At 41.1% G+C, this 19979-nt stretch overlaps 1 protein-coding gene across 9 annotated transcripts in view; it reads left to right on the top strand.

Annotated features, from left to right (window-relative positions):
* Positions 1–19979, top strand: part of NHSL1 (NHS like 1) — a 290566-nt gene that overhangs the window by 247204 nt on the left and 23383 nt on the right. For all 9 annotated transcript variants that reach the window (XR_009455153.1, XM_019479587.2, XM_006267444.4 and 6 more), the window contains exons 3-4: positions 3315–3442; positions 18009–18201. Coding sequence is in view for 8 of the 9 variants with exons in the window: in XM_019479587.2 (XP_019335132.1) it covers positions 3315–3442; positions 18009–18201 (321 nt within the window). In the remaining variant the exon portion in view is untranslated. The remainder of the gene's footprint in view (positions 1–3314; positions 3443–18008; positions 18202–19979) is intronic.

Genomic DNA, 19979 nt, shown 5'->3' with positions numbered 1-19979 from the left:
CTCCCAGCACTTTAAAAGGAGGGGTGTGGGACTGTGCCGGACTATTTCTGGAGGGTGCCTCCAAAACATCTGAAACATTTCCAAAAGATTTTGGACAATTTAGTTTCAGAGCTTTCCGTTTCATTTCGGATTCAGTGTTTCAGGTGCTGAAACGGGCCAAAACACCTCCAGAACGAAATGGCTGCCAAAATATCTTTGCTAAGATAAATGATATATCTTTCATCTAGACTCCATGTCACTCCATTTAACAGCCATGCTTGTTGTATGAGTATGATGAAACATTACCATTTGTCCACACATGTAGGATATCTTGGCACAAAGGACAAAACCATCCATGAGGAACCCCTCCTTCAGGGTCTGGAGAGGCCACAACGCTGAAGATTCCTGACTGTTTATTGAAATCAAAATATTCTGGACTCTTGTGTCCAGTGAATATCCATTTTGTGGCAGTATCAACATGACACTTTCTAACAGAGCTATTTTCCATCTCCCATCTCACAGTATTGAAATAGCACCAGGCCTGTGACCATGTTCTACCTACCAGCCATCGAACTTGCTGTGGCCTAGGGACTTGCATAACGTTCTTCCCCAAAGTGGTATCTGTTTTTTTTTTAATCAGTCAACAAACCTGTGGTCTTCCCAATGTTGTATTCCATGAGCAGGAAGAATAAAGTTTACACTGCTAGTCTTCATACTGCTCCCATGTCCATCTGGGGTGATCATAAGGGCTAAGTAGGTAACTCAGTAACTGTGTTACCAGCTAGTGGATGTACCTCCCCCATACTCTTCCAGAGTCGAGTCGGCATTCTTGGCCTGTACTGTTTGAAGCAGCTGTACTGAAGAGTTTGTATTCATTTATGGAACATTATACACTAGATTTTAACAGTTAGATCTAGTGCCAGATTCAGAAGAACAGTGCTGCAATCTCTGTTTACAGTCAGTACTCCCAGAAGGGGATGCTGCTTGCTTGGTTATCTAGAGTGGGATTCATGCTTACACACACTGGGAGAAGAAGGAATTGTTATTTATCTTGATGTCTGTGGTTCTTTGAGATAATGTCAATTTGGGTCCTGTAACCTACCTTTGTTCCTGATCTTTGGAGTCCTAAGCTAACATGGGCTTTAAATTCCAATGGAATTGAGAAAGAGCCATGGCCGCTGTCCTCATATGGGAGTGTGAATGCATGGCTCAGTAGACCTGGCTATATTCATGAGCTTGTAAGCTTGCATGCTTGAGGTACACATATACTATGTTTGGGTCCACACTGGCTACAACAGAACTATAACTACTGTAGGGGAAGTAAATGCTATGAGTGAGAACCTGCTGAAGGAAGTGAATAAAATTACACTCTAGTTGCAAATTGTAACTTCATTGTTCAACAAACAAAAGATGTCTCTATTAAAGTCGCACTTGATAAATAAGAAAGTTAGTTTATATTTAATTTTTAAACTGTCATAACACACCTCTTTAATGCACAAGGACATAAACCATATTTTCCTACGATAACATGTACTATAGGAAGAGAAGCTTCAGTTCCAAAGGCATTACTAAATACCTTTTTTCTAATCTTTGAACAGATTCAGATTTCAGTCTCTGGAAATGTAAAACTAACAGTTTGACTAGGCAGATCAGCTTGCTCACCACATCTTGAACATTTAATTTTTCTTTGTGTGCCAACGTCTGTTAATCTTCAGCACAATCACACTGAATATCAATTAGGAGATAGGAACACAACTACAGAAATTTTGTTCAGGAAAATCAAGTGAAACTAGGATTTTGGCCAATTTGAATTGGGCTGTTCCCTCTCCCTCTTTCCCCCATAATTTCCCCCTATATTCCCATTCTACACTAAGGCTCTGATTCTATACTATACTTGGTTTAACTAAGGCTGAACTGAGGTTCTAAGAATCCCTATAATTTGCGTTCCTGTCTCTCTTTCTAAAAGCACTATAAATTGGTCTCTTCCTTGGGCTGGGAGGCTACACAAGTGGTCAGTGCCAATGCTGCATGGCAGATGGTGCTTAAGTAGTAAGCAGCATCCTCACTCCAAGTGTGAGGCACATTATGGAGACGTACTTGCCTGGCAAGTGAGCCCCCCCCCCCCCCATATTGCTTCCATGCTGCAGTACCCTGCCATCTGTTAAGATGCTGTGCCAAACCATAATTAAAAACACCCCCCCCCCCCACACACATGCACCTTTCTTCCACTGTCCATCCATAGTCTTTCTGGAGTACTTAATCACCTGAAATAAATTAAATCTATACTCCTATACACATATATATATTAAACTATGTTTATATTACACTATAGAGTCGTGTGTGTAAATTACTGTGTACATGTAGTGTATGCATTCAGGGTTGTTCCTATCCCACACTATTGCTAAATATTTTATATGTTCGTTATAGGCTTATGCTGGTTTTTGTAATATACTGATACGCTGTTGTTATATGTTTTTTGGAAGTATTCACATATGTGTGCCCCAAATAGTATGTATGTATTTGTGATCTAACATTATTAGGAAATTGCCAAAAAATTATCTGACTAGATATGATTAAGGATCAGTTGTCCTTATTAAATCTACAGATGTATAAACCCAGTAATATAATTAGGGCCTTTTTTCATATCGAGTTCCCTATACATGTTATATCTATTGCACAATGATCTTGTTAATGGTGCAATAAGTTTAGACTGGCTACACATGAGAATTAATTAATGGACCTTAAAACGTTTCAGCCAGCTGTAAAGTTATTGCTGGTAAATGTGTAATAATTTTATAGCTGGTTTCTATCCACCTTAAATTTGCATGTGTAGGCAGTCCTGCAGTTGGGTGACTGCAGCAGTGCCCTATGTGCAGCTGGGACCGAGGGGGACACAAGGTGTGGGGATTCTTGATCCTGGCTGCACATGGTTCCTGTAGCTGGGAGCCCTGTCAGCAAATGGGGCTCCCAGCCATGGGAGCCTGGTTCTTGCTGATGCAGGAGGAGCCCAGGATCAGACTTCCCCTTCACTAGCAATAAAACATGATTGGAACTAATGCACAAGCCCACAGTCGCATCTCCTGCCATGCACGCGTGGCATGGCAGGAGGCATGATTGTGTGGATTGAGCATTAAAGCCAATCGCACCTTTACCTGCATGCACAGAGGGGGCTGCCAGGCCATATATGTTGGTTTTTATTCTTACAAAGAAAAAAAAATTGACGTGAATCTGATCTGCTTGTTTCACCAAAACTAGAACTTTGTTTGCAAGTAAAAGAATGGGAATAACATGTTTTCCATCTTCTCTCTTTTTTTCCCTTCCCATACTCTTTGCAGAATGTGACAAATTGAGGAGGGATGGCTATCGAAGTTCTCAGTATTACTCTCAGGGGCCAACCTTCTCCTCTTCTTCCAGTACAGTCAGTGGAAGTTACCAGGATGACTATGAGGAAATCCAACAAAAGGTAATGGGGGGCAGAACATTGGAAAGAATGAAGTGACAACATTATGCAGACAAGGTTCTTTGGGTGAATCTGATATCTTTTATTAGACCAACTAAATAGTCGGAGAACAATTATTAAGCTAGCTTTCAGGTTCAAAAACCCTTCATCAGGCTAAGGAAGTTTTAGCAGTTGGTGTGTGCTCTTCCTGGATGGAATGAAAGTAAAGAAGCCAGAGACTGGGCTGGTATGCATACAAGACAGGCAGTCAGTGAAAATGTAGATTGAGGAGTCAATGGATGAGAGACAGGCTGGGTGGGGGGGAGAGAAGGGCGATGAATAGTGGAGAAGTACCTGGGAAGTCAGCTGTCAGGCAGGCTATAATGTGTCATAAATCCAATGTCTATATTTAGTCCATGATTTTTAGTATCCAGGAGGTTGATGAAGTGGAGTTCATAGGCTCGTCTCTGAGTTCCATCAGAAATTCAACAATTGCCATCCCTCCATCCAACTATCTCTTGAATACTCCAGCACCAACATCTCCTTTTTAGACACGATGATCAGTATCCAGAATGATAAATTACAGACCACGTTATACAAGAAAGCCACAGACCAACATACATATCTGCACAGAACCAGCAATCACCCTAAACACACCAAAAAAGCTGTGATATACAGCCAAGCCCTCAGATACCACTGAATTTGCACTGAAGAGGACACCCGGGATCGCCACCTCACCAATCTTAAAACAGCTTTCACCCAGCAAGGACACTCCTCCAGAGAGAGAGATCGCACCTTTGAAAGAGCCACCCAGACACCACGTGAAGAACTGCTGCAGTACAGAAGAAAAACCCACAAATCGCACACCGCTGGTTATAACATATCACCCCTCCCTAGAACCTGTATGGAAAATCCTCAAACAGTTGCAACCCATACTAGACAGAGACCCTATTCTTAAAAAGATCTTCCCAGAGTCACCCATCCTAGCCTTCAAACAAGCACCGAACCTTGCTAACCTCATCACCAGAAGCAAACTTCCTCAAGCCCAGAACACAACAAAAGGATTCAGACCGTGCCATGACAAGAAATGCAAAACCTGCCAACACATCTCCACCACCCCCACTATTACTACACCCCACAACAGAGCCATCAGCATTCCTGGATCTTACAGCTGCACCTCCAGAAATGTTATATATCTCATCCAGTGCACCAAATGCCCAGATGGAAAGTACGTAGGAGAGACCAAACAACTGCGCACCAGAATGAGCGCACACTGGAAATCTATCAAAGACAGAAATACCCAATTATCGGTGGGGGCACATTTCTCACAAGAAAACCACTCTCTCTCCAATCTCTCAGTCCTGATCCTCAAAGGAAACTTACACAACACTTCCCAGAGACGAGCCTATGAACTCCACTTCATCAACGTCCTGGACACTAAAAATCATGGACTAAATATAGACATTGGATTTATGACGCATTATAACCTGCCTGACAGCTGACTTCCCAGGTATCTCTCCACTTTCATCCCCTTTCTGTCTTCCCCACCCAGCCTGTGTCTCACCCATTGACTCCTCAATCTACATTTTCACTGACTGCCTGTCTTGTACGCAGACCTGCCCAGCCTCTGGCTTCTTTACTTTTCATTCCATCCAGGAAGAGCACACACCAACTGCAGAAACTTTCTTAGCCTGACGAAGGGTTTTTGAACCCGAAAGCTTGCTTAAAAATTGTTCTCCAACTATTTAGTTGGTCTAATAGAAGATACCAGATTCACCCAAAGAACCTTGTCTGCCTATGTCCTTAGACCAACACAGCTACAACCTACACCCCTGTGACAACATTATGACATCTGTGTGTCATGCTATTTTGTATTTGGGGTGAAGATTTTCAAAAAATTGAATTTAAGTATGAGGTCATCTATTCTGTTTCTTTTATTTATATATATATATATATATATATATATAGGGTGCAATACTAGGGCCATTTGTGATGTCATACTTGTATTATTCCAGGAAAAAGGCATAGTTTATTAGCAGTGGCAGGTGTTTTGAAACTAATTAGGTTTATGATCAGCAGGGATCCTGGTTTTCTCTATTTGAAATCTGCAGATTCTCTGATAAGTCTGCTCCCTTCCCCCCCCCCCAACTGATTAAAAACCCCAAATCTGCAGGGTTTCCGGTGGTGACACCAAGCCTCCCCACCCAGCTCTGCTGTGCTGCACCAGGTCCTGCCTGTTGGGTTGCAGAGGCCCTGGAAGGGAGGGCAGCAGGTCAGGGAGCCCTGAACCCCCAGCAGCCAGTCTACATCTGTCCCCACCCCATGCACAAATCTAGATAACATGTGCCCCCCATGCCCTCCTGGGGGTATGTGGAGCAGCAGGGAGCCAGCCCATCCATGGCTCCCTAGACAAGCTGACTGAAGCTCCATCCTGCTCCCCAGCCAGGCCCTGCAGCCATGCATTCCTACCCTGGCACCAAGCCCCAGGCCCCACTCACTGCCCCAGCTGTGCCCAGTTCCCTCCTTCCCTGCCTCCCTCACTATAGGAGCCTCAATTCCTCCGCCCCCTCCCCCAGACTTACCTGCTCTTCATGCTGCCTGCCTGCCATGTGCATGTGTGCACACGGTACCCCCTACCTGATCACCCTCCTCCCACTCCCCTCAGGCCCTTGCAGCTTACAAGGGGAAACCTGCTGTTTCCTGCGTTGTTCTCCTTTAAAGGAGAAAATCTGCACTGTTCTCCTTAAATGGAGGAAATCCACATTTTACTGCGTTTTTTGCATGGCAAACAGAAAACCTGGATTCCTGCTGATCAAGTAACAGATACACAATGTATATGCAGATGTCAGAGTTGGTTCTGTTTTTTGGGGTTTTTTGGGTAGACTTGGTTGTGCAGAAATTCTCTTCTAATGCATTCTGTCTCTGTTTGTGCAATGCAGTTGTGCCCAACCTCTGGCCTATGGGCCAGGCCCGGCCCATGGAGTCATGCCATCTAGTCCACAGGGCTCTTCACAGGTCCAGTAATTTGGCAGGGAGGAAGCAGTAGCAATGTTAATTGCTGCTTCCCTGTTTCCAAACATCCTGACCCACGGGGAGCCCCACAGGCCAGATGATGTGGCCCTGTCTGCTAGATCACTAGTCCACAGTGGGGCCAGTGTACGGGGTCACCCTACAGGCAGATCCAGTGTGCATGGTCAGGCTGGCACCTGGCTGGATCCAGTGCATGAGGTCAGGCGAGCACATGGCTGGGTCCAGAGTGTGGTGTCAGGCACAGGACAGGGCCAGCTGCATTGGATCACACCCACACACTGGCCCTGCACATAGGATTCAGACTGGCCATGCCCCACAAATCCACCCTGTGGGGCCACAAGTTTGAACACCATAGGTGCAATGGATTCCAAGCTGAAAAATGTATGTTGATACTGGTTTTGTGCTCTGCCTATCAGTTTACTTCATATTGTACACCCTGGCCCAACTCAGTAACATTGAGTGATTGGCTCAAAAACTTGGAATTACTAAAGCAAATGAAAGAGGACAGGGAAGGGTGAGGTCAGCAGTCATTTTAAGAGGGTTTTTATAGCCTTCTTGTGGCTTTTGGTCAAGATTATGTGTTTCAGCTACAAAAGAACAATGTTGCCTGAATTTTAAAATTCTGACTTAGCTGTGCAAGGCAAGGCTTTCTACTCTGCCCTTAATTCATCCCATTGTGACTGAATGCTAGAGCACATATGGTATCCTGTGACACATTGGCACAAAATGTTGCTGACCCAGCAGTTTCTTGAAATTCATTTGTCTTTTGCCAGCTTATGTTACAGCCTTAACATCATTGTAATTTGATTTATGTGGGGCTTTAAGAGTAACTTTAAACCATGCATTTGTGTGCCTGTAGAAAGATAAAGAAATTCTTGGGTCTGTGCTATAAAATCTGTAGGCTATTTGAACTTAATAAAAGCTGAATTGCACGATCAAGTGGTTTTTTCCGCATGTATCCATCTACTCCCCTTGATAGTAGGGGGAGTGGTGTGGACGTGGAACAAACTTCAGCCAGGTTGTGATTGCATTTAGTAGGCATGGGAATATCAAGCATGCTATATCGTGGTAAGATTACAGCGATGAGCTGCAAAGTCCTGCTGATATCAGCAAGAGGCTTAGTTTGTAATATTTGCTTTTTTATTAAAAAATATTGAGTGCATTTTTATAGTTGTCACTATTTATATAATACATGTGTGTGTATGTGTGTTTTGTTTCAGGTTCTAAGTATCTAACTACCTTATTCTATTGTGGAGTTTATTGCTTAATTGTCTAAAAAAATTGCATTTGTAAAGCTAGTAAATTATAACATTCAGGCAGTTTATAAAAGAACAGATCTACTAAAGATTTATTACCCAATGGATAATACTGCTTAGACACCAAGTACTCATCAGTTTTAACTTGGGTTAAGGTTTCACTGGTGTGTTTGTCTTTAAAATAATCAATAACAAGTTGTACTCTTGTTTTATGCATTTGGAATGTTTAAATTAAATAATTATGTTCCTTCTGAGCAGCGAGCATTTCAGTTTCAAATGAAAACAGCTTCTTTTTAATCTGTGTTCCTCAAAGCGTGGTTTAGTGGAAAAGGAAATGGACAGATGCAAGCCTGACACAGTTCTGAGGGATGCAGATTTAACTAAGCACCATTAACTCTCTGTCTTTGTTTTAAAATTTAGCAGAATTTTACCCATTAATAAAACTGCAGCATCCCTCTGTCTTCATACGGTAAAATTTCAGTGGCTTATGTGGACTTTTTGCTCAGCAGCAACTTTATTCCTTTAGGAACAATGGTCTGAAATTTGTGTAAAAATAACACCTACCCAAAAACAGTCTCCTACGAGATTGGGAGATTAATCCTATTGATGAAAAATCAACAATTTATAATAAGGTAACTGGATTGTGATTTGAGCCCACCTGTTTTTAAGTATGTAAGCAAAAGAATATTCAAGACTGACTCTCGAACAGCAAAGAAGCTTGGTCCTTAATATCACTGCTTATCAAAAACAATTAAAGCATGTGTTTAACTGGAAGACCTGAGGAAGGGGATCCTGCTTTCCTGAAAATGGAGAATAGTAGAATAGTGAGTGGATAAAATGAATACTCATTTACTTTTTGGAAACTTCCTCTAAATTAACCTAATTCCATTTTAGCTTCAGGAAGATCATTTTAGAGAGCATAGTAATTTCACATGCTGAAATCATCTAAAGTTTTCATGTGCTTTAAAAGATTTGGATGAGTATAAAATGTTTGTGTGTGTGTCATTTGCTTTTTTTCCCCTGGAACTTGGCATGAAATCATGTCTTAAGTCACATACATATATTTTTCTAAGCTAACTCGCCAGCAGATGTTGCTCACCTCATGGAAAACTACATAGTTCATCATAATTTTATACTTCCTAATTAGAATAAGTTCAAAACTGCTAGAATGTTTAATGGTCTAGGTAAAACCTTGAGTGAATTTTCAAGGATATGCAGGCAACCAGCTCATTCATTTTAATGAGAGTGAGAATGAAAAATATGGATGCCTAAAAGACATTTTGTATAGTATGAGATATTTAAAATGGTCTTTTCTTCCATGTGGAATAGCTCATATATTATAGTACCTACAGATTAATCAAATTCCTCCCAGACGTTGCTCTGCTGAACTGAGTGGACTTTGTTAGGAATGAATTTGGCCTTTTTGTATGTTCAGTCTCAGCAGGAAAGCTGTAATTAGTTCTCCTGATTTTCCTTTTTAAAAGATGACAATTGGTCATATTACTTGAAATATTTTTGCCTGTTAATCTCCTTTCCTAATATCCAAAATAGATATTCAAAATAGCCAACCTACTTCAGGCACTGATGGTTCTGGTTTTCTGACATGTGTACACTATATAATTTTAAATGTATGTGTCTTTTATATGTGTGTTTCTCATTCTTTTTTCCTTTCTTTCTCACTCATTCTTTTTCTTTCTTTTTTCTTTCTATTTTTCTCTGACTCGACAGTCTAGTCTGTTAGACTGCATCTCTCAGTCTTGCCTTAGCGTCTGCTGCTCCTTGGTTCCATGGAGCCTCAAGGTACCTTCCCCAGAAATGGGATCATCCAGCTGGCATTTGCAGCTTGATGTTACTGTAGCATTAGCACATCTGCAGCATTAATCTTTGTTCATCCCCTGCTGCTGTTTCCTTTATAAATACAAACCAAAGCCTGTGCTGACAAAAGTCATGTTCAATCCTGTTAATCTTATGTTTTTTTCCCTCCTTGTTAGCCAGTTTTCCTACAGCCTAGGATCCCTTTACTTCTTGATAAACTAACACATTTTCATTGCCTTTAATAACGTGTTAACATGTGCTTCTCTGTAAGCTTCTATATTAAACAATGTATTTTTTAAAGGTGATTTATTGATTTGGTTTTACGATCAAAAACTTTCAAATATTATCTGGACTGGCTTGATTTCACAATGAAGGCCAGTCACACAGAGTACATGATCCTAGGAGTGTCTTATTTCATGTCTTTAGTCCATCAAACAGTGGGTGGCAAAACATAAATCACATTTGCTAATAGAGAAGAAAATATGGGTCTTCCACATTGTTAGTCAAAAGTGTTAGTTTTCTTGTCAGCAGTTTGCAGGAAATCTTCAGAAATTGTATGCAGAAAGAAATGTATTAACTGCAGTAACACCTAGAATAGAAATCTGAGGCCCATATTTGCAAAGCAGTTTAAAAAATTGGGTTCCTAAACTCTGGGTGAGATTACATGTTAGAGTTAGCAACTACAAATTGTAAGGAATGTTAGTCTGTTAAATTTAAGAAGTACTAGTGATCAGTCGCATGCTCAGGGTTAATACCCTCTCTAACGTGCACTGCTCAAACTTGTGCTAGAGGGATTGGGAAGCTGAGTCATGGCTAGATACTGCAAATCTGTTCCATGCCTACTCTGCTCACCAGGTCTCTAACCACAGAATAGGCTGGGGAGAAGGGGTCCCCCACCCCTCTTGGATTGCCCATTCTGCCCCCCAAATAATCTTGCTTCCGCCCATCAGCACCTGATCGCCCTGCTACTCCCAGATCACTGCCCTGGAACCTCAGTCAGCCCTAGGGTGGTGGTAGCAGCAACAGTGGGAGGGAGGGGTTCTCCCTCCCTGTCTGCTCCCAGGCTCCCTGCAGCCCAACCTGCCCTATACACCTGGATCCAGCCCAGCAGCTCCTTACCTCCTCTTGCCCTTCCCTCAGTTGTGTGGCTCAGTGGGGGCTGGATCTGGGTACACTGGGTCAACAGGGACCCCAGGAACAGGCAGGGAGATGCACCCCCCTCCATTGGCACTTCTGCTGCTCTCAGGCTGATTAGAGTGGCAAGGCAATGATCATGGGGTGGAGGGACTGATGGGGACAGAGGGGGTGATTCGGGTGGCATGGAAATGATTTGTGGATGAAGGGGGAATTTGGGGGTTGGGAGTGATTTGGAGGGGCAGAAGGGGAAGAAGTCCAGCAGCTCACCACCCACCTGCTCCCCTGCTCCCTCCCCTTATCCCTTTCCCCCTTCCAATTCTGGCCCCCTGACCTTCTTCACCCCTTTTCATTCCATCCCCACCCACCCATTGCCCAGCTGTTCTAGCCATCAGTCTAGGGCCATAGAGTCTTGGATAATAGTTCACCTAGAAGCAGTGCTTCCTGGGATACTGGAGGAGAGCAAATTGGTGGTTTTATTTGAGGTAAACACCCAGAAGTTAACGTAACTCAAGCTGTGTAGGGCAGCTCTAAAATAACCCTCATCCAAAATGGTGCAACTTTAATATGCCTAGAGGGCACTTTGCACTTGTTAATGAACCTTTAATGTGTGATCATCGTTCAGATTTTAAGTGCTCTTAACCTGGTCTAATTGTAATGTGTAATCTTATCCTATCTAACCACTGTGATATTAAGGATGACAGTTCTGCAGGTGCTGATTTGATGGTCTGGCCCTTGAAACAGCATTGCTCTTCCTAGTGCTTGCAGGCAGCGTTCACCTTCAGAATATATTGCCAAACTGGGATTTTCCATAGAAGGATGGTTTGCAGCCTGCTTAGTTTGCATCTGGTTATCAAGTTAAGAATGAGTGCTCAGGTTCTTGCTGTGGTTCTTACTTCAGAGGACCCTCTTTCTTTCATCAGCTGGAACACAGCTCTTGTTCTCTGCAGCTGACTGGAGACATGGTGCCCTTTGAAACAAGACCCACAGCAAAGAACTGGCTCACCTTCACAGCCCCACACAGCTATTTGCTGCAGCTGTATATACCCCTGTCTAGTTTCCAAACTTACCTCTTTCTGTAGGGGGGTGAGGTAGGGTTGGGGAAAGGGGGTCACAACCAATCCTTGTGAAGAATCCAGGCTCTACTGTACAGGCTGAGACCTGTCCTGCTTTCAGAGCCAGCTATCCTGCATTACACAGCTACCAGTCCTTTAATACCCCAAAAGTGTAACTCGCTGATGATTGCCATGGTGCTGTAGTATCTTAAGACATCTGAATGGCTAAAGAGGTAATGTAGATGCCTTGTGTCTTTATTTGGTGAAAGTATCAAAAGTTACAAGTAATTTGGGAGCATAAATCACATTAATGCCAATGGGACTTGCTCTCCTCTAAACACCTTTGAGTCCTTTTTGCAGAAATCCCATTGACGAGGATGAAACTTTTACTCCTAAATTACTTCACCATTTGAAAGCTCCACCCATCTTGTTCAGAGGATGATTCAAAAGGTAAAACACCAATAAACAGGGAAATAAGTAAGGAAGCCTTACTGCAGCAAACAGAAAGATAGTTCTGGTAGTTGTTTCTTAGCTTGATATTTCCTTGGTGCTAAGTCACTTGTGGCTGACAAAAAGTACTCCTGTAATGAGACAGTAATAAGTATTCTGGAGCAAAGGTTAAGAGCTGATGAATTAGTCAAGAGAACTGGAGATAAACCTGTTCAATTTGTCTGTTTTGTGATAAATAATGTAAGCAGTACTGACTGAAAACTGGGAGGAAGGGCTTAGGTTTTAGACATTGAAAATAGAATAAAGTGAATGATTTAGATGCTGGTAACAAAGTTGACTAGTGAGACTAGAAGTGGAAATATATAAAGAAAAATAAAGCATGCTCTATCAGATTCAGAAGGACTCCAGCTAGACTAGCAGATGAGAAAATTTGTATGGTAGAACTTGAATTCATAATGAAAATAGAGGCTAAAACCAGAGCATACACAAACTAAAATTGAGCAGTTGTGCAAGCTGCTGATTGACAAGAATGCAAATGTTTTTTAGTTTGGCTTGTCTTATTTTGCTTTTTTAACAGAATAGCACTTGAAACCGTTAAACCTAGAATTTGCCTGAAAGAGAAACTGCAAACAGAACATTGAGATGCATAAACAGAAAGCTGAACTGAGGCTGTTCCTAGCCAAAGCACTACAGAGATCTCTCGTTCTCAGTTTGTCTATCTTTTCAGAAGAATTCTCAGGAGTGGTTGCAATGTGCAATACAGGAAATGGGAAGATGACAAGGTTCAAGTTCGTTGTTAGAGAAAGTTTCTAGATATTGAGTTGTCATCTGAAAAGACAGAACTTCTAGGTGACCCAGCTGAAACCATTGCAACATAGTGTGTGTCCATTACGAGATGAAGGGTAAGCAGCAAATTTGGGCAGGATAAAATACAGCATACAGTTAGTTTTCAGTCAGGGCCTTTGAAAACAGGCTGTGTTTCGACAATGAAAACTTCCTATATACATAAGGCGTTATGGAAAAGGCTCATTGAGCCAACAAAATCTTCCGTGTCCAGTAACTTTCTTGTGGGGGTCTCACTTCAACTAATGTTTGTGAGTTCACTTTTTTTTTCTGTAGTTCTGCACCTCATTGTGCACTACAAGCCCATCACTGATATATGCAACAAAAAAACTTGAACATGTGGTAGATCTCACACAGTTCTATGCATACAAAAGAGGAACCATCCTTTTTTTACTCTGGTGCTCTAGGAGAAAAGCTAGTGTGAAGCAAACAAAATTAAAAAAATAGGAAAAGTTGCCCTCTTCTTTCATAAATATTATGTTTATGTGTGTAGCTAGATTTTCTATAACTTACAGCAATACCCTAAGTAGTGCCTGATGTGGTACCACAGCGATGTGATGTAATATACCTTGGTTGATAAGAAAACATTTCCTATATTTTAGAACTGCAGCTCATCAAATCTGTGAACAAGGCGTTGTATGCTAGTCTAGCAGAGTGAATGACCTTGAAATATTTTTTAAAATATTTCCGTATTTGTAAGTAAATCTATATTGCCTTTATTCAGCCTACCTGCAGGCAAACTCTTTCAGTGCAAGTTGATTTAGGCTTTTTTCCCCCTCCCTCCAAAGAACAAATTTCTAAAATTTCCTTTCCACCAGAGTACAAGCCTGAGAGAATAATTTTTATCCAGGCAACATTTTTAAACACAGCTGCCACAATAATGTTTTAAATTGCTTTCCACTAAGATTTTTATCTGGAATATTTGTGATTTACTCCTTTTGCTGTTCAGTTCATTCCCCAATCCTCTCAACTTTCTGAATCCCAATTTTTCTGAAAAATACAGGTATTGTCTCAAATCTTTGATCATTCAGTTTTTACTCTCATTGGGTTTTTGTTTGTTTGTTTGTTTTTCTCTCTACCATCCAGATGTTTGTTTCCCCTTTATCTGATCATTATGTGGTATAATAGCTTCATTGAAAAAAATATTTTCTTTGCTTTGTTTGCCTGAGTAATTTCCTTGAAAGGGAAGGAGAACTTCATAACTGAATATCTCTGTCACTTGTCATATTGGAGCAGCCCCTGGTGACTGCTTCATAGCAGCTGAGACCTAGAGTACAATATAATTTTAATGTGACAGTTATTGATTTTGATAGTATCAGCCAACCAAGGAAAAAGTAGGTTACTGGAGCTTAAATCATCATCACAAAAGGGCAAAACTATACTTAAAATATCTCCCTTGACAGACAAATGAAGAGAAAAAACTTATTTCTGCATGGGTAGAAACAATGTTGCTCACCATCAGATACCAACTACTCTTGTAAAAGCATATAGGGAACACCATTTGTTGTTGGCTCCCTTTGTTCTATTATATAGCCACTGCACAGCTTAGGATCACTTGCATTTCAAATTTGTTTGCTGTTTTCATGATAAAGCCATTACATCTCAGCTATTTTTGAGTCGAACATGGTACACAAGCTGCTACTCCTTCTGTGATGGTGTTTTTTTTCTTTTGGATTGCTTATATTAGCAAAATTTTGCTGCAGATTTGAGTAATTGGAAAAAATATGCTTTTGTAGTTTCAGATATTTAAAAAAGCATTTAGGCCTTAGTCTTTAGAAGCTACTTTCTTCTGAAAGAAGCCATGAAATGTACAGATATTCACTCTCCCATAAGATAAGTGAGAACATCCCCCTTTTTGAGTGGGACTGCATGCAAGGACAGAGTCGGCCATTATTGAGTTTTTGTTTGTTGAGACCCTATGTTTAACAAATCTATCAAGATTCATGTGGGTTTGGGATGGTTAAAATGTGAACAAAAGTGTCCTGTGATCCATTGATCATGTTGATGTAGCACAGGGCTACTCAACCCTCAGCCTGCAAGCCAGTTCTGGCCTCCAGTGCCATGTAATCCAGCCCGCAGAGCTCCCCATGGCCATGGGGAATCCTGCACATCATTGCTGCATGCTCCAAATTTCTCCTGCAGGGTGGTATGGGCCTGATTCCAGTGTGCAGAATCAGGAGGAGGTAGTATGGGGCCCCAAAGCCTGATCCCAGCACATGGGACTAGATGGAGTCAGCCAAGGCCCCAGAGCCTGATCCACGTGGGAACAGGTAGGGGTGGCATGGAGCTCCAGATTCCAATCCCAGCATGCAGGACTGGGTGGAGGCAGCACAGGGCCCCAGGGCCCAATTTCAGCATGCTGGGCTAGTTAGAGCCAGCACAGGGCTTTGATCCCAACAGGCAAGGCTGGGTGGAAGTGGAACAGGGCTCCAGAGTCTGATTCCAGTACATGGTGGGCCAGCCAAGGCCACGTGGGGCCTGATCAGGGAACATGGAATCTGATCCAGCCCACAGACCATCTCCATGTCACTCATCTAGCTCATGAGTCCAAAAGGTTGAGCACCGCTGATGTAGCATACCAGGACTGTATCATATTAGGTAAAAAAAATATATCAAAGATGTTGAAAGACATTGGTTTTGGGTGGGGAGGGGTTTTTTTTGTTTTTGTTTTGTTTTGCATATAACTTTAAAGAAAATACAAATAGGTCCATTCTGGGTATAGCACAATAAAAAAAAGGTTGACTCTCTTCTGAATAGCTTACAATCTAATAAAAGAAAAAAAAGGCTACAACAAGCAGTGGGAGCGCAATTTAAGACAGTTTCATGAGGCAGTTATGAAAGAGATCAGCACAGTAGGTTGTTGTTGTTGCAGCACCAAAACTACCTCTTCTTTTTCTTTTCATGTTTTTACTACTGTGTACAATTGAGAGAAACAGTATCATTTTTGTTTTTAATTTAAAAAGAAGTAGCAGCAGCAGCTCTGTGCCCAGAAAGAACAACTGTGTTAGACAAACAGGGAATCACAGATTTCTCCTTCTATGCGTGGCTATCAGATTATGGAAAATGACATTTGGGGGAGGCGCTGATCAAGTATTGAAAAATTCCTGTATAATAGTGGGGTTTGTCCATACCTGGTTCAGTCACAACAGTGAGTTGTAACTGAGTAGATGCCCTAACAACCCTGAAAACACTTTGGAGCTTAGTGGTCAAAGAGAGGAGAGATTCCTTGCCACCAGTCTCTCTTAGTACTCGCACAAAACTTTGTTTTCTTTTTAACCAAGAACTTTTCTCTAGTTCTTTCTTCCTCCCTGGCTTTTGGGCTTTGCTATAGTAACCTTATTGGCCGCAGCCTGGGGAAAGGTCTGATGGTTGCTCAGGATTCTTGACCCTTGCCTTAAATCCTATGGAGTACGCACAGATATCAGAGCTCCTCTGCTGTCATACATGTTGAGTCTAACTCTCCTCAGATTTAGTCTGAGTGATGCGGTCAGCATAGTCAGATCAGCTAGGGGCTATGTTCTTCCTATCTCCACCATCCATGGCTCCTGTGGACCATCTAAGGAAAAACAAATGTGGCTTCTACCACAGCCTCTTGCAGATGTTCAGTTTCTCTTGGGAGAGCTGCTGCACTCCCAGGAGAAACCATGAGTATACAGATGTTCAGGCTTTTTCTCCCCGAGTAAAAATGGCCACTTTACAAGAAAAATAACCTGAAAACAACCTGGGTTAAATCACTTCCAGGAGAGTTTCTCCTGGGAGAGTGAATATCTATACGTGTCATGGCTTCTTTCAGAAGAGAACATAGCCCTTCAGCTTCTCCCCCCCTACAGGGAACTAGTGTGTCACTTGCTGGACTCTGCTGTTCCAAAACATTCCCCCTTTGCAATCCCCACTTTGAGCTGCAGGGAAATACAGGCTGACCATGGGCAGTTGGAGTCAGCCAGTCAGGGCTGTCCTGTGCACTGCTGTGAACTTTCACCAGGTAGACTAAGGAAGCCTGCAGAGCATGCTGAAATGTGTGCACAGGGCTGCGAGCTCTCTGGTCTCTCAGCATTGCAAGCTCTCCACTCTTCAGGGTCTCAGCATTCAAATGTCTGTACACGTGGCTCAAGATAAGTGTCTGTACCTGGAGAGCAAGCCTGGGCGAATTCTCCCAGGTTACTGCCTATGTGAATGCTATTCAGCCAACAGGTGACTTAATGGTGTATGTTTTTTTTTAAATCCTTTTCCTCTTGGCCATGTCCTCCTCCTTCTGACCTTCCCAAAATAATATGAAATAGAATTAATCATGGGCATGACTCATGGTGAAGAACGAGTTATATGGTAATGTTATGACAGATAGTAGTAAGATTTACCTTACCCAGTAAAGCTCAATTGTTGTTAGGGTTTCTTTTTTTTAGGAAATGTCAGCCCTAGAATAGAACTTAATCACTTTTGTCTCTGGTATTAGCTTGTGCTTCCTTTTGTTCTACTCAGTTGTGTCAGTATTTTTGTCCCATACTTTAGTTCTTTGTTTCATTGAGCTGCATTCAGAGTTCTCTCTATAAAAGTTCTCCAGCTAAAACTTTGCACATGTTTAGACTCTGTCACAGCAAAGTTAGATAGTTGCTCAATCATAATATCCCTAATAAAGAGACATACACAAGGGGCAGACCTCAAAAGTAGCTAATCTGATGATGATTGTCTGGAAGTAACACAGAAGCACAATTCATAACTAACTGTAATTGACTATGCTCAAGACATCTTTCCTGGTAACTTCAGCAACATGCTCTTGAATCTAAGTCATTTTGTTGGATAAAGAAAAGGTGTAGCAAAAACCAGTCATACTTTTATGGGTCTAGACTGTGATATCCTTACTTTACTCACTGACCAGGTCTCACTCCATTAGTAGTCCCACTGACAGCTGTCAAACAGTGAAACTACTTGTGGTTTCAAGTACTATCCCATTTTTTTCCATGTTTTTTTTTCTTAAATATATACTGTTGTACATACTTCTTTTTTTTGTAGGGCTCTGCCACTTCCCCAGAAGAGGAAAAGCTTATTAATATCAGGAGACCCAGAACACCAGTTCCAAATGATTTCTCTGATATCCACACTCAGACTAACTGGACTAAATCACTTCCATTGCCAACACCAGAGGAGAAAATGCGACAGCAAGCACAAGCAGTTCAAACAGATGTGGTTCCCATTAATGTAACTGGTAGGCTTTTGACTTCAGTGGTACATAGAGTATATACATCTGAGATGGGAGGGAAAGGAACTCATGTCAGTGTTGTCAGATTTTAAACCTTGCACAAATGGATTTACTCATATCCTCTGAATTTAATACTTATTGACCTTTTGTCAAATCAGTATTGTGTGGATTGCAGTGCACCACTTAACTTAATGAAGGAAAACTCTTTCTTTAAATTAATTAGACTGAATGTTAATTTAAAAATATGGTACACAGCATGGTCTTGAAATAGAATAAATTTTGATGTGATGTCATTACACTGTACAGTGGATTATAATGGAAATATATAATGAGATAATCAGCTGTTTTTAGTATGGGTAATGATTTTCAGGGTGTTTCCCTAAGTTTTTACATAAGGAAAGTTTACTGAAAGGTTTCTGTGTTGGAAAGAACTTTAAATTTTGTGGAAAAAAATTATATAGCCTCATGTTACTTGGTCTAAGACATTTAGAGGGTAAGGAGTACAGAGTGAGGATATTCAAAGTTATAGGACCACCTATTTAGGGCTCTAGGGAGGAAACTTATCTTCAGTATATGTATTCCCCATTGCCTTAGCATTAATAATATACTGATGCTAAATCTTTAAAGCATGATTGGTGCTTTCAACTGTATAATCTTACTCAAGCCTATTGAAGTAAAATGATTAAAAACCATTTAGAACCCATTTTAGAACTTCTGTAAAATATTAAAATGTCACTTTAACTTAATTCTCTCTTCTTTCTGACCACTATAAAGATTGAAGATTATAGTTTGTTTAAATTGATGTGTTTGCATGCTAGAAATAAGATATTCAACACTGGATTTATTTCAAACTACACATGCCTTCCATTTTACTACCAGTTTACCAGTATATAGTTACCAATTTTGTATCATCTTTGGGTGTTCTCTTCTCCTATGCACTTATTAATAATTATTTCAAATGTCTTCTTTTTAATCAACGTGCTCTTTTAAAAGAAACTCCACATAGCTTTAATGTTGAGGATGTATGTTGGCAGAAACCTTGCGATGCAATGTAACATAAAGCCAACAACAAAAGCTACAATGAAATCTGTAAATCAAGAAGGAAAAAAATACCATGTAACTTACTAAAAAGAAACTATAAAAATTGAAATGGTTCAAATTATTGGCAAAGCAAAACCAAATACTACCACTGAAATATTACAGGCCGGTTGTCATTATCTTGGGAATAGAATACACAGGTGCAGAAGGCAGTATTCTGGGAACAATGGATTATCTGCCATAATCAATAAGCCTGAGCATGGGACAGCAGGATTACAAAATGCTAACAGAATGAGTAAGATGCAGTTCAAATAAATGACCTCTGTGTACTAAAAATATGTAGGAGAGAGAGACATAGAAAGAAAAGTGGGATAAAAAAGATAAACAATGAAAGTTATTTGATCTCTAAGTCATAGTTTAAGACTGAAAACTTTCAGTACTAGTCTTTAAACCAAGCTGTACAATATACCTAGCAGCTTTTTGTTTCTTCGTATGTTCTGTTTATTTATTATTGGTGATGTTTATGTTTGCACAAAAGTAGGAACAACCTCCCCCCCCCCCCCTCCAATGTATTGCTAATAATGCTAACCCTAAAGGTGGATTTTAAAGATTGGAAAGGATTTTTATCAATGCTTTAGTAATCAGTGTAGTTGCACTTGGGCCGCACAACAAATGACAGTTGTTCCATTAGTTCATCTTTCAGAGCTCCCCAGTAGAACAAATTGCAACTAATGCAGTAATATTAA

Source organism: Alligator mississippiensis, chromosome 1, assembly GCF_030867095.1.
Source record: "Alligator mississippiensis isolate rAllMis1 chromosome 1, rAllMis1, whole genome shotgun sequence".
NCBI classification, from domain to species: Eukaryota; Metazoa; Chordata; order Crocodylia; family Alligatoridae; genus Alligator; species Alligator mississippiensis.
Note: the sequence above shows the minus strand (reverse complement) of the source record. Positions and strands in the feature narration are given on the sequence as shown.